Here is a 13,708-nt window from a genome sequence, read left to right as displayed (position 1 = left end):
CAGAAGGTTAACTAAGGCAAAAATGATAAGGCAAAAATGAAAGTAGGGCAGTTAGTCGGGGTGGATGGGTAGGTGTATAACGCCAACATCTAGCAATCCAAAGGTTGTGTGTTCGAATCTCATCACAGACAATTTTAGCTAATTAGCAACTTTGCCACTACTTAATACTTTTTAGTTACATTACAACTACTTAGCATGTTAGCTAACCCTTCCCCTAACCTTAACCCTTTTAGCTAACCTTTCCCCTAACTTTTACCATTTAACCTAACCTTAACCCTAACCCATAGCCTAGCTAATGTTAGCCAGCTAGCTGACTTTAGCTTTAGCCACCTAGCTAGCCACAACAAGTTGGAATTCGTAACATATTGTACGTTTGCAAATCGCAACATATTGTACAAATTGCAATTCGTAACATATTATACAAAATGGATGATGGACATCCACAAATTGATACATACAATACGAAATGTAACATATCATACTAAATGGAGAGTATCAGATTTATGTACAGAATAATATGAAATGCTCAGACCAGGTTGGGCAGAAACAAATCAGTGACTTTGTTATTTAACTTCAACGAATCACGACCTGGCATAGGATATCAACACTGAAGGGTTGGATGTTATTTAAATGATAGTTTTTATTGGTGTGCGGCCATCGACTTTTATACAGAGCGCCCAGAATTATCTGTGCCATGAGTGAAAAAAATATAGCTAATGACGTTCTAAATCCTGCCACAGACAGGCGCATATAACAAAATCAATGGTACCAAACCAAATATATTAATATGTTTAAAGCAATCGAGGTAATGTATTCGTGATGACTAAACAATCTAAAGCAAAAAGTGTGTAATTCCATTCAATATAATGTGCTGAAAATGCAAACTTGTGTACTATAGTAACACGTTTTGTGCACCACAGAGAAATTAACATAATATAACATACCTAACTAAATATTCTGAAAGTATTCAGACCTCTAGACTTTTTCCACATTTTGTTACGTTACAGCCTTATTCTATCATTTTTATAAAATTGCTTTTTTCCCCTCATCAATCTACACACTATACCCCATAATGACAAAGCAAAAACTGTTTTTTAGACATTTTTGCACATTTGATTAAAAATAAAAAACAGAAATACCTTATTTACGTAATTATTCAGACCCTTTGCTACGAGACTCGAAATTGAGCTCAGGTGCATCCTGTTTCCATTGATCATTCTTGAGATGTTTCTACAACTTGATTGAAGTCCAACTGTGGTAAATTCAATTGATTGGAGATGATTGGGAAAGGCACACACCTGTCTATATAAGATCCCACAGTTGACAGTGCATGTCAGAGCAAAAACCGAGCCGTGAGGTTGAAGAAATTGCTCTTAGACAGGATTGTGTCGAGGCACAGATATGGGGATGGATACCAAAACATTTCTGCAGCATTGAAAGTCCCCAAGAACACAGTGGCCTCCATCATTCTTAAATAGAAGGTTGTTTGGAACCACCCAGACTCTTCCTAGAGCTGTCCGCCCGGCTAACTGAGGAATCGGGGGAGAAGGCCTTGGTCAGGGAGGTGAACTAGAACCTCATGATCACTCTGACAGAGCTCTAGAGTTCCTCTGTGGAGATGGGAAAACCTTCCAGAAGGACAACTATCTCTGCAGAACTCCACCAATCAGGCCTTTATGGTAGAGTGGCCAGACGGAAGCCACTCCTCAGTAAAAGGCACATGACAGCCCGCTTGGAGTTTCCCAAAAGGCACCTAAAGACTCTCAGACCAGAGAACCTACTCTCAGACCATGAGAAATAAGATTATCTGGGCTGATGAAACCAAGATTAAACTCTTTGGCCTGAATGGCAAGCGTCACGTCTGGAGGAAACCTGGCACCATCCCTACGGTGATGCAATGGAGGTGGCAGCATCATGCTGTGGGGATGTTTTTCAGCGCCAGGGACTGGGAGACTAGTCAGGATCGAGGCAAAGATGAACGGAGCAAAGTACAGAGAGATCCTTGATGAAAACCTGCTCCAGAGCACTCAGGACCTCAGACTCAGGACCTCAGACATACCCTACATTACTCATCTCATATGTATATACTGTACTCGATACCATCTACTGCATCTTGCCTATGCCGTTCTGTACCATCACTCATTCATATATCTTTATGTACATATTCTTTATCCCTTTACACTTGTGTGTATAAGGTAGTAGTTGTGGAATTGTTAGGTTATTACTGCATTGTCGGAACTAGAAGCACAAGCATTTCGCGACACTCGCATTAACATCTGCTAACCATGTGTATGTGACAAATAAAATTTGATTTAATTTGATTTGAAGGTTCACCTTCCAACAGGACAACGACCCTAAGCCCACAGCCAAGACAACGCAGGAGTGGTTTTGGGACAAGTCTCTGAATGTCCTTGAGTGGCCCAGTCAGAGCCCGAACTTGAACCCGATGAAACATCTCTGGAGAGACATAAAAATAGCTGTGCAGCATCACTCCCAATCCAACCTGACAGAGCTTGAAAGGATCTGCAGAGAAGAATGGGAGAAACTCCCCAAATACAGGTGTGCCAAGCTTGTAGCGTCATACCCAAGAAGACTCGAGGATGTAATCACAGCCAAAGGTGCTAAAACAAAGTACTGAGTAAAGGATCTTTATACTTATAAAAATTTGATATTTCAGTTTTTATTTTCAATAAATTAGTAAAAATGTCCAAACGTTTTTTTCCTTTGTCATTATGGGTTATTGTGTGTAGATTGATGAGGGGGGGGGGGGACGGTTTAATACATTTTAGGCTGTAATGTAACAAAATGTGGAAAAAGTCAAGTGGTCTGAATACTTCCCGAAGGCACTGTATGATGATAGTAAATGTAGCACACTCATACATATTTTTGTTCCTACTTTAACCATGGAGAGTTAAAAATGCTCCGATACACAATCCACAAACTCTATACAGCAGGCTGAACATTTTACTTCCTTAAAGGCAGTAACTTTAGCCCTAGATATTTGAGTTGGCTAACCTTAAGAATCACAAAATGACAATTAGCTATATTGTTTTTACTAACGTTAGGGATTGAACGTTATTTATACACTGCTCAAAAAAATAAAGGGAACACTTAAACAACACAATGTAACTCCAAGTCAATCACACTTCTGTGAAATCAAACTGTCCACTTAGGAAGCAACACTGATTGACAATAAATTTCACATGCTGTTGTGCAAATGTAATAGACAACAGGTGGAAATTATAGGCAATTAGCAAGACACCCCCAATAAAGGAGTGGTTCTGCAGGTGGTGACCACAGACCACTTCTCAGTTCCTATGCTTCCTGGCTGATGTTTTGGTCACTTTTGAATGCTGGCGGTGCTTTCACTCTAGTGGTAGCATGAGACGGAGTCTACAACCCACACAAGTGGCTCAGGTAGTGCAGCTCATCCAGGATGGCACATCAATGCGAGCTGTGGCAAGAAGGTTTGCTGTGTCTGTCAGCGTAGTGTCCAGAGCATGGAGGCGCTACCAGGAGACAGGCCAGTACATCAGGAGACGTGGAGGAGGCCGTAGGAGGGCAACAACCCAGCAGCAGGACCGCTACTTCCGCCTTTGTGCAAGGAGGAGCACTGCCAAAGCCCTGCAAAATGACCTCCAGCAGACCACAAATGTGCATGTGTCTGCTCAAACGGTCAGAAACAGACTCCATGAGGGTGGTATGAGGGCCCGACGTCCACAGGTGGGGGTTGTGCTTACAGCCCAACACCGTGCAGGACGTTTGGCATTTGCCAGAGAACACCAAGATTGGCAAATTCGCCACTGGCGCCCTGTGCTCTTCACAGATGAAAGCAGGTTCATACTGAGCACATGTGACAGACGTGACAGAGTCTGGAGACGCCGTGGAGAACGTTCTGCTGCCTGCAACATCCTCCAGCATGACCGGTTTGGCGGTGGGTCAGTCATGGTGTGGGGTGGCATTTCTTTGGGGGGCCGCACAGCCCTCCATGTGCTCGCCAGAGGTAGCCTGACTGCCATTAGGTACCGAGATGAGATCCTCAGACCCCTTGTGAGACCATATGCTGGTGCGGTTGGCCCTGGGTTCCTCCTAATGCAAGACAATGCTAGACCTCATGTGGCTGGAGTGTGTCAGCAGTTCCTGCAAGAGGAAGGCATTGATGCTATGGACTGGCCCGCCCGTTCCCCAGACCTGAATCCAATTGAGCACATCTGGGACATCATGTCTCGCTCCATCCACCAAAGCCACGTTGCACCACAGACTGTCCAGGAGTTGGCGGATGCTTTAGTCCAGGTCTGGGAGGAGATCCCTCAGGAGACCATCCGCCACCTCATCAGGAGCATGCCCAGGCGTTGTAGGGAGGTCATACAGGCACGTGGAGGCCACACACACTACTGAGCCTCATTTTGACTTGTTTTAAGGACATTACATCAAAGTTGGATCAGCCTGTAGTGTGGTTTTCCACTTTAATTTTGAGTGTGACTCCAAATCCAGACCTCCATGGGTTGATAAATTTGATTTCCATTGATAATTTTTGTGTGATTTTGTTGTCAGCACATTCAACTATGTAAAGGAAAAAGTATTTAATAAGAATATTTCATTCATTCAGATCTAGGATGTGTTATTTTAGTGTTCCCTTTATTTTTTTGAGCAGTGTAATAAGGGTTACATGGAGAAAATCGTACCTCTCTTTAGCAAAATATATTTTACCTAAACCCTCCCTAAACGCTTGAAGAAAAAAAAGTGACCCTCCCCTATACCCAAAATAATAATTAAAACATAGTGTATAGCACAGAACATCCTTACTGTTTACCCTCACTTCTTGGACAGACCAGAGCCTTTGATATGCCATTTTTATTATCTGACCCTGCTGGTCATCTATGAACGTTTGAACATCTTGGCCATGTTCTGTTATAATCTCCACCCGGCACAGCCAGAAGAGGACTGGCCACACCTCAGAGCCTGGTTCCTCTCTAGGTTTCTTCCAAGGTTCCTGCCTTTCTAGGGAGTTTTTCCTAGCCACCGTGCTTCTACATCTGCATTGCTTGCTGTTTGGGGTTTTAGGCTGGGTTTCTGTACAGCACTTTGTGACATCGACTGATGTAAAAAGGGCTTTATAAATAAATGTGATTTTAGAAACGGTTCTAAATCCTGTTACTAGCCTATTCAACCTCTCTTTCGTATCGTCTGAGATCCCCAAAGATTGGAAAGCTGCCGCGGTCATCCCCCTCTTCAAAGGGGGAGACACTCTAGACCCAAACTGTTATAGACTTATATCCATCCTGCCCTGCCTTTCTAAAATCTTCGAAAGTCAAGTTAATCAACAGATCACCGACCATTTCGAATCCCACCGTACCTTCTCCACTATGCAATCTGGTTTCCGAGCTGGTCATGGGTGCAGCTCAGCCACGCTCAAGGTCCTAAACGATATCATAACCGCCATCGATAAAAGACAGTACTGTGCAGCCGTCTTCATCGACCTGGCCAAGGCTTTCGACTCTGTCAATCACCGCATTCTTATCGGCAGACTCAATAGCCTTGGCTTCTCAAATTACTGCCTCGCCTGGTTCACCAACTACTTCTCAGATAGAGTTCAGTGTGTCAAATCGGAGGGCCTGTTGTCCAGACCTCTGGCAGTCTCTATGGGGGTGCCACAGGGTTCAATTCTCGGGCCGACTCTTTTCTCTGTATACAGTGGGCTCATAAATTACTGGCACCCCTGACTGGCAATGCACAAACAACACTTAAAAATATATAAACAATATAATTATAGAGAAACTCAAAATACCAACATTTGAGAAATACTGTACTTTATTAACGTTTCAATGGAACCCACCAAAATCATACAATTATTTACTACAAAATACATTTCACCAAAATCAAGGTTTCATAATTATTGGCACTCCTCATTTAGTACTTAGTGCCACCATCTCTGGCAAGGATAACAGCATGGTCTTTTCCTGTAATGTTTGACAAGGTTAAGGAACACATTTGGAGGGATTTTGGACCATTCCTCTATGCAGATCCTTTCAAGATCCTTCACATTCTTGGGTTTGCGCTTATCAACTGCCCTCTTCAACTCAGCCCACAGGTTTTCGATTGGATTGAGGTCCGGCGACTGAGATGACCATGGCAGAACATTGATTTTGTTGTCACAGAACCATTTCTGTGTGGATCTTGAGGTATGTTTTGGGTCATTGTCTTGTTGGTAAGTCCACATACGGCCAAGTCCCAGCCTTCTGGCAGAGGCAACCAGATTGTCAGCCAAAATTGCCTGGTACTTGGTGGAATTCATTATGCTATCAATCTTAACCAGTGCCTTTGGACCTCTGGAATTAAAACAGCCCCAAAACATCACTGACCCACCACCATATTTCACCGTGAGTATGAGGTGCCTCTCCTTGTATGCATCTCTGTTTCGACGCCAAACATGCCGATGCTGTATCTGACCAAAACGTTCAATTTTGGTCTCATCTGACCAGAGCACCTTCTTCCAATCATAATTTAAATGACGTTTGGCAAACTCCAAGCGCTTGCGTCTGTGTCTTGGGGTCATTAAGGGCTTTCTTCTGGCAACCCTTCCAAAGAGCCTTTGGTTGTGGAGGTGGCGTCTGATGGTGCTTTTTTAAACCTGGTGACCCCAAGATGCCACCAAGGCCTGCAATTCTTTCACAGTGATTCTTGGGGATTTTGTTGCTTATCTCACAATCCTCCTCCCTATCCTGTGGGGCAAAATGCATTTGCGTCCTCTACCCGTGACGTTTTCAACTGTTCTATATCTTTTGAACGTTTTAATAATTGCCCTGACAGTGCTCAGTGGTATATTCAATCGTTTGTGGATCTTCTTGTAGCCATTACCAGATTTATGAAGGTCTACGACCATCTGTCCCTTTTGAACTGCCAGTTCTTTTCTTTTCTTCGTGGTCTTTGATGACAAAGAGATATTGCATGCCTGTTACCTCATTTTTATACCCTAGTGACAAAGGAAGTGATGTAATGGCTCAATATAGTTCCTTAACACTTAGATAAACTTAAATAAGTGGAATTTAATTCCTGGTTTAATTTTGGTAGATGTTATTTACAATAATATTTAAGGGTGCAATTCATTGTGAAACCTTGATTTGGAGGACATTGATTTTTTATTTATTTTTTAATCAATAAATAATTTTGATGGGTTCCATTGAAACATTAATAAAGTACAGTATCTTTCACATGTTGGTATTTTGAGTTTATCTCTATAATTATATTGTTTATATTTTTTAAAGTATTGTTTGTGCATTGCCAGTCAGGGGTGCCAGTAATTTTGGAGACCACTGTATACCAATGATGTCGTTCTTGCTGCTGGTGATTCTCTGATCCACCTCTACGCAGACGACGCCATTCTGTATACATCTGGTCCTTCTTTGGACACTGCTAACAAACCTCCAGACGAGCTTCAATGCCATACAACACTCCTTCCTTGGCCTCCAACTGCTTTTGAATGCTAGTAAAACTAAGTGCATTCTCTTCAACCGATGGCTGCCCGCACCCTCCTGCCCAACTAGCATCACTACTCTGGACGGTTCTGACCTAAAATATGTGGACAACTACAAATACCTAGGTGTCTGGTTAGACTGTACACTCTCCTTCCAGACTCACATTAAACATCTCCAATCCAAAATTAAATCTAGAACCGGCAACCTATTTCGCAACAAAGCCTCCTTCACTCATGCCACCAAACTTACCCTCGTAAAACTGACTATCCTACCGATCCTTGACTTCGGCGATGTAATTTACAAAATAGCCCCCAACACTCTGCTCAGCAAACTGGATGCTGGTTCAAGTTTCAGCACCACAATGTAAGTAACTAGAATCTGGCTTATTGTGAGGTCAATAACTCTCATAAATACATAATGCCCAAAAACTGTTTTTATTCAAATTAATTATAGTAGTAGCAAGCTATCAAATTTGACCTCTTTGACCTCATCTTCGTCCTCCTTCTCAAACTGAGCAGAACATAAGCTAGTCCGTGTGCGAGATATGGCATATTTTTGGACTAGGCCTAATCAAATATTATTTTCAGAAGAATTCTTTGAATCTCCTCCTGACCTGCCACTGTAGCACTACACCCAGCACAGCATTGGTTAGGCAGCACACAAAAAATATTTGGATCAGCAAGATCAAAACAGGGTCAGGGTTGGAATATCCATTGCCGTGTGTAATGCAGCCTAGTTTTATTTACACCATCCCAGCAGCTATCTTAGAAATATAACTTTGCTCTGTGCTTCTCCAAGCATGCAATTCGTAGCCTATGGAACATTTGATTGAGACCATACTAAATAGCCTATAGATGCATTTGATATTGCATGCCCAGCAGAGAACCAGAGACGAGGGGCTGCATTGGGCACACAGGTATATAGCCTAATACGCAACTCATTCTAAAACACAGAAATATTGAAATTACATCAATTACGTGACCCTTCCCTAGACTAGATTTTAAAAATACTTAACTCTCCCCTTGACAGAAATTAAAAGCATGTACCGATTCTGTAAATTTCGATCCATCCCTTAGGTACTAGAGTAGCGAGGTAGAAAACTACAGCTGGAAAATGCATTCATCACATCATGCCTATGCATCTCACACTAACATTTGAAATCTTATTCACTGTTATCGAAAGAGGTGACCTGCTTCAAAAATGACCTTAGCTAGTTAGCATCATTTATGTTTTCCAAGTTGGGGGGAAAAGAAGTGAAATGTTAAAGCTAGTTAGCTAAGTTACCGCGTTAGCACTTCGCCTCACCCTCCCATCAGAAAAATGTTTATCGATCTAACGCAAAATAGTTGTTTGTATGGTTTGATATTTTTTTAATAACTAGCTGAACGGTGTCAAACATAGCTAGCTAGCCAACTCACCACTTTTGCGAAATTAGCCACTGCACGGCCCCAAAAAAACTTTGGGGGCTTAGCAGGTGCGTGCTCAAGAAAGGTCAATGAGTTCAATCACGTTATGGATATCAGGTCAATTTGACAAATGCACCAAAAATATTTTATTTGGATACCATCGAATTTGTTTAATATGGCGTTGGCTAATGGTTTTACCCACAAATAACATGCTTAATGCCAATGTTATGACTCATGAGTTACTAGAATGTAACCACAGGTGGCCTATGAGAAAGCTGAGCTGTAATATTTGTAACTGGTGTGTGTGTGTGTACATGTACAGTATATTATTAAAACAGCCTCACATTGATACATACATTTTATTGAATTCAATAGGAGTAACATAATACCGGAAATGATTTAAATACATTTAAAACTAAGAAAAATGTCAGACATTAACACTGAGACTTGACCTCAAATCCTCATACACCATCCCCAAACTGATGAGTAAACTATCAAAATCTTTATTAGCACAAACAAGGTCATAGACAACATTACAGTGGTATATGTAAGAGTTTGATGTTATAACAATCCCCAACATGAAAGTATGTGCTTTGGAGAGGGATGAGTAGTGCAAAAATAGATCTAGCAATAGAATAAAAGATGAATCCATATACACACAACTCACACATTATATATGCAAGTCAATTTTGATCAAGCCTGTTTGCCCAATTATTAGAGCACAGAGGTGAGTCACCCGCACTCTTTATTCTTATATTTGGCATCGGGGCTGGAGTTCAGCTGGTGGCTTTCAATCCATCACTTGTGAAGTTTCCCCTCCATCCACAGGTACATTAACATAGGGCTAATGCCATGGTTGTTATGTTCCCTGACTCCACATCAAACACTGACCATAGGTGTTAACCTGTTTTATCAATTTTCTGCCTCTAAATGCTTAACTGCGCCTTCACCAAATGCTAAAAAAATGATAAAATATAGCTCTTTCTATCAGCTTATGTATACAGTAGATACATACTTACATTTGGTACACACACACACACAGTTCAAATATACCAGTAGATACATATACAGTGGGCAAATAGAAAAATAAAAAATTAATGCACAGTTGAATTTAACAAACACCAGATGACTGCATGTTTAACATTTAATTAAAAGAAACAAAATGGTTACATTGCTTTGGTATGAGTTCTGGAGGCTCTCTGCTCAGGAAGGTCTCACCTGGTTGGTCAGCTAGATGCACAAACAGTCACATCCCTCAAGATGGCACCACTGAGTGGACTTTCAGGGAGAATCAGGTACAAACTCCATGGCACTACTATTTCACAGATATCGTTACTGCCTCTACTGCTTTCACTCAAATCCCTCCATCTTTCTCTCCCTTCCTCGATGCCTTGCGTCCGCAGTGGCTCCACCCTTAGAACCCAAACATATCGTCTTTCTCGGTGTTGTCTGCGTCTGTTTTGTCCCAGTTAGTTGGGGACAGGCACTCTTCGGTGTTGAAGTCCTGAGGGTTTACCCCAATGTCCAGGACCTGGGGGTTATTGCGAGACTCAGCGAGTCTAGACGGGGAGAAGGAAAGACATTTCACTTATCACATTCATCAGGCAAAAGACACCATATAACAGATGGGATGTGAACACTCAATACATTGAAATGAATGGAGATGTGGTAGCATTAACATTGAAAAGCATTGGGCAGTAGTACAATTTAAATTGTCAAATGTGTGTATTGGCTACTAGCAAACATTGTTGAACATTACATTAAATATACTATACACAAATGTGTCAAATTTGAGTAAGTGTAACTACAAATACTGTGTTGGTCTCGTGTTACAGTATCCAGTACTAAACAGTAGAGGCATGTTGTGTGAAATTATCAAACAGTGAGGTATGGTCATCTAAGACAATCTCTTCACACGACTACAGCTCTCAGACCTGACACAAGACAATGTTTCAACACACGCCAAACACTTTCAACACTTCACTGCTACCACAGTAACCACTTGGCTCACCATGTCATCACTCATTTAGTGATGTGGCAACAACGGTGAAATGGCTGATGATTATAAAGAAGAAAAACACAAATCCGAAACATGGACAAAATTAGAATAAATAACAAATCAACACTTTAGCATAAAACCCTGCCTTGCATACACAGCACAGCCTTCCCAGCCTCTGTGCACTTTGCTGCTTTTAAGTAGGATCCTCTAGTCCAAACTTAAATCAGATGGGTACTTCTCGGTTTGAGCCCTTCGTTACCTCAGCATCGTCAACAGGGAAAATCAATAGGACAGGGTTCCGAGCTGTGGTAATGGAACACTCCTACATCGAGATATGCAACTACATGGTGGCAGTAATGTACACATCCACGCTCAGACAGATGGGCTGGGTTCGGTGAGGACAAGAGAGTGACAGAGGGGGTCACAGTTTGGATGAGAGTGGTGGTGACTGGGGGAAGTAATGGGGGGGGGCGACACGGCACATCCAATGGATGACGTCATTACCTGAGTATGATTCAAAGCTATCCAGACTGTGGCTGAGGGGTGCAAAGGAAATGTAAAATGTCAGACAGCTGTTTAGAACCTCATACCAGTACTAAAAGATGAGAAAATCAGTCCCCTATAGTCATAATGAGGAACTGCCAGAAGGTGTCACTGTAATCCCTCGAGATAGAGCAATGGCTCATCAGTCCAAGGTCAGTATCAGTATTGAGAAAAAGCCCTGGGCTCAACTTTGCTACATACCATTGTTTAAAGGGATGTACAGGGAGAGGTTTACATGACCATACAGCTGAACTTAAAATCACTCACGCAGAGAATGAAGGGAAGAAATGTCAACACTATAGTGTTTTACTAGTTCTAAAACCTAACATACAAGGATGGAGGATTGACACTAAAACTGTTCTTGGATTCACAAGAAGTCCCGAAGGAGGAAAACCACTGTCTACATTACATGCGTCCTTTGACTTCCAGAGTTCTGCTACCCCATTCTACCACCCACAGCATGTTTGGAGGAACCAAAGCCCTACTGCCAATTAACTGCCTTTTACTGAAAGCTCTTTCCTCAAACACAGAGGAAAAGTCTGACCTCACTCCACCCCATTCCCAAGGAAAATAAAGGAAAGAACAAGCATTAGCAACAACAAAATATACCTGATTATAAACTCCCTGCGTGTGGCCAAACAGCCCAGTCTTGAGGAAGACTAAGGTCTCACAGACAGAATCTAATGTTTCTGTCATCACTGGGTCTTTTTTAGAAAATTCATACTAAAGAGCTAGCTTGTTTGAGTCCAGTGACAGAGGCTTTGAAGTGGCAGCCTATGTAATGAAAAACTCTCCATACACATATATCAGCAACAGGCATGGAACTAAAAAAATAAAAAAGAGAAATGAGTCTACAAGTACTGACATCAGCAGATCGTCCAGGTCATGTCTGGCTGGACATCCAGGTCAGTCCATATGACACTTCGTTTCACCATTGGCTCAACGCCTCCTCAAAGGCTTGCACCAGATCCTCTGCCTCCTCAAAGGCTTGAACCTCCTAAATTTCCCTCAATTAAGACAATCACTTCACCAGAGTCCCCTCGTTAATCACAGCAACAGACACCGCAGCAGATATTAACAGCTTAGTGAGTAATTACTGTGTGCGCAGACAAATAATTATCTGATAACAGCGTTAGATGGCTTGATTACCAGTCGATGAAGCAAACTGTCCCTACCTCTAGACAGACAGAGGCGGCCACTGTCAGTTTCAACTGAGAAAATTAAGAGAGTCCTGGGGGAAATTAAAGCACTGACAAGACTGGAATTAGACTCTTACTCTGTGGAGACATTAGAAAACAAATAAATATAAAAACAAATAAATATTGGGAATTCAGCTCCCCAAACTCCACAGTAGGCCTCAAAACCCCATCAGGGTTGATTGAAACAAAATGGCGTCCTTTGAGCTCTGCATGAGTTGGGTTAGCTTAAAATGAGCCCTTGAGTAATCCCCGTCTGTGCAAAAGCACAAGGAATACACTGAAGGACATGTCCAGTCAACATTGAACCTGCTAGTTGTGTGACCGAAAACCAATGCTCTCTATTTATCCCTCAACCACAACCATTCTTGTCTGCCAGATTCAATCTATCCCAACTTGAAAACTTACTGTTAAATCACTGCATGTGGGGGCCAAAAGAAAGAGAGGCTGAGAAAGCAGATGACGACTAAGTGTGGTGTTGACGCCAGTAAACTAAAAACACAGCCTGTTTCTTAGATATAAGCGCAACGAGCCAGGAGGAGGGAGTGGCAGCATTTATGAGACGAGCCCTAACCACCGGCTATTTCCAGAACAGTGTGTGTGTGTGTGGTGGGTTACTGCAGAGGGGGACTGTACGAGGTACAGTAACATCACCCACCTTGAGAAAGCTTCATCCAGACCATCCTCAAGCTCCTACCAGAAAAAAAACAGACAAGGTCAGTGAAAGAAGACAATGTCAAAGTAATTTAAATACTGTTAAAAACAGTTAGAAAAAGGTTTACAAGTAGGTACACTACAGGAAGTGATCTCCAATAAAGATAAATGGCATCAAACTGCTCTTATGGTTTTACAGTAGATTTAAAAAGGTAGCTTTGAGTTATGAGCAGCTAAAGTTAACACACACACACACACACACACCTCTATCCAAATAAGTATATAATTGTAGAGTAACAACCTCACACCCTCCCCTGTTATGGGAACCATCTGACAAGTATTGCCCTTTTCAATGCACCATTGTCCTGAGCTTAACTCAACCCATACATATACTCTAGTACAGTGTTTCCCAACCCTGGTCCTCCAGTACCCCCC

At 42.1% G+C, this 13,708-nt stretch overlaps 1 protein-coding gene across 4 annotated transcripts in view; it reads right to left on the bottom strand.

Annotated features, from left to right (window-relative positions):
• Positions 1–9,221: 9,221 nt before the first annotated feature.
• The window catches only part of LOC139530722 (low density lipoprotein receptor adapter protein 1-B-like), a 58,924-nt gene continuing 54,437 nt past the window's right edge, over positions 9,222–13,708 (bottom strand). For all 4 annotated transcript variants that reach the window (XM_071327375.1, XM_071327377.1, XM_071327373.1 and 1 more), the window contains 2 exons: positions 13,278–13,312; positions 9,222–10,440 (listed from right to left, as the gene is read on the bottom strand). In XM_071327375.1, the coding sequence (XP_071183476.1) occupies positions 10,296–10,440; positions 13,278–13,312 (180 nt within the window). In that variant the 3' untranslated portion in view covers positions 9,222–10,295. The remainder of the gene's footprint in view (positions 10,441–13,277; positions 13,313–13,708) is intronic.

Source organism: Salvelinus alpinus, chromosome 9 (assembly GCF_045679555.1).
Source record: "Salvelinus alpinus chromosome 9, SLU_Salpinus.1, whole genome shotgun sequence".
Classification (NCBI taxonomy): Eukaryota; Metazoa; Chordata; class Actinopteri; order Salmoniformes; family Salmonidae; genus Salvelinus; species Salvelinus alpinus.
The sequence above is the reverse complement of the archived record's forward strand: the minus strand, read 5'-3'. Positions and strand labels throughout refer to the sequence as shown.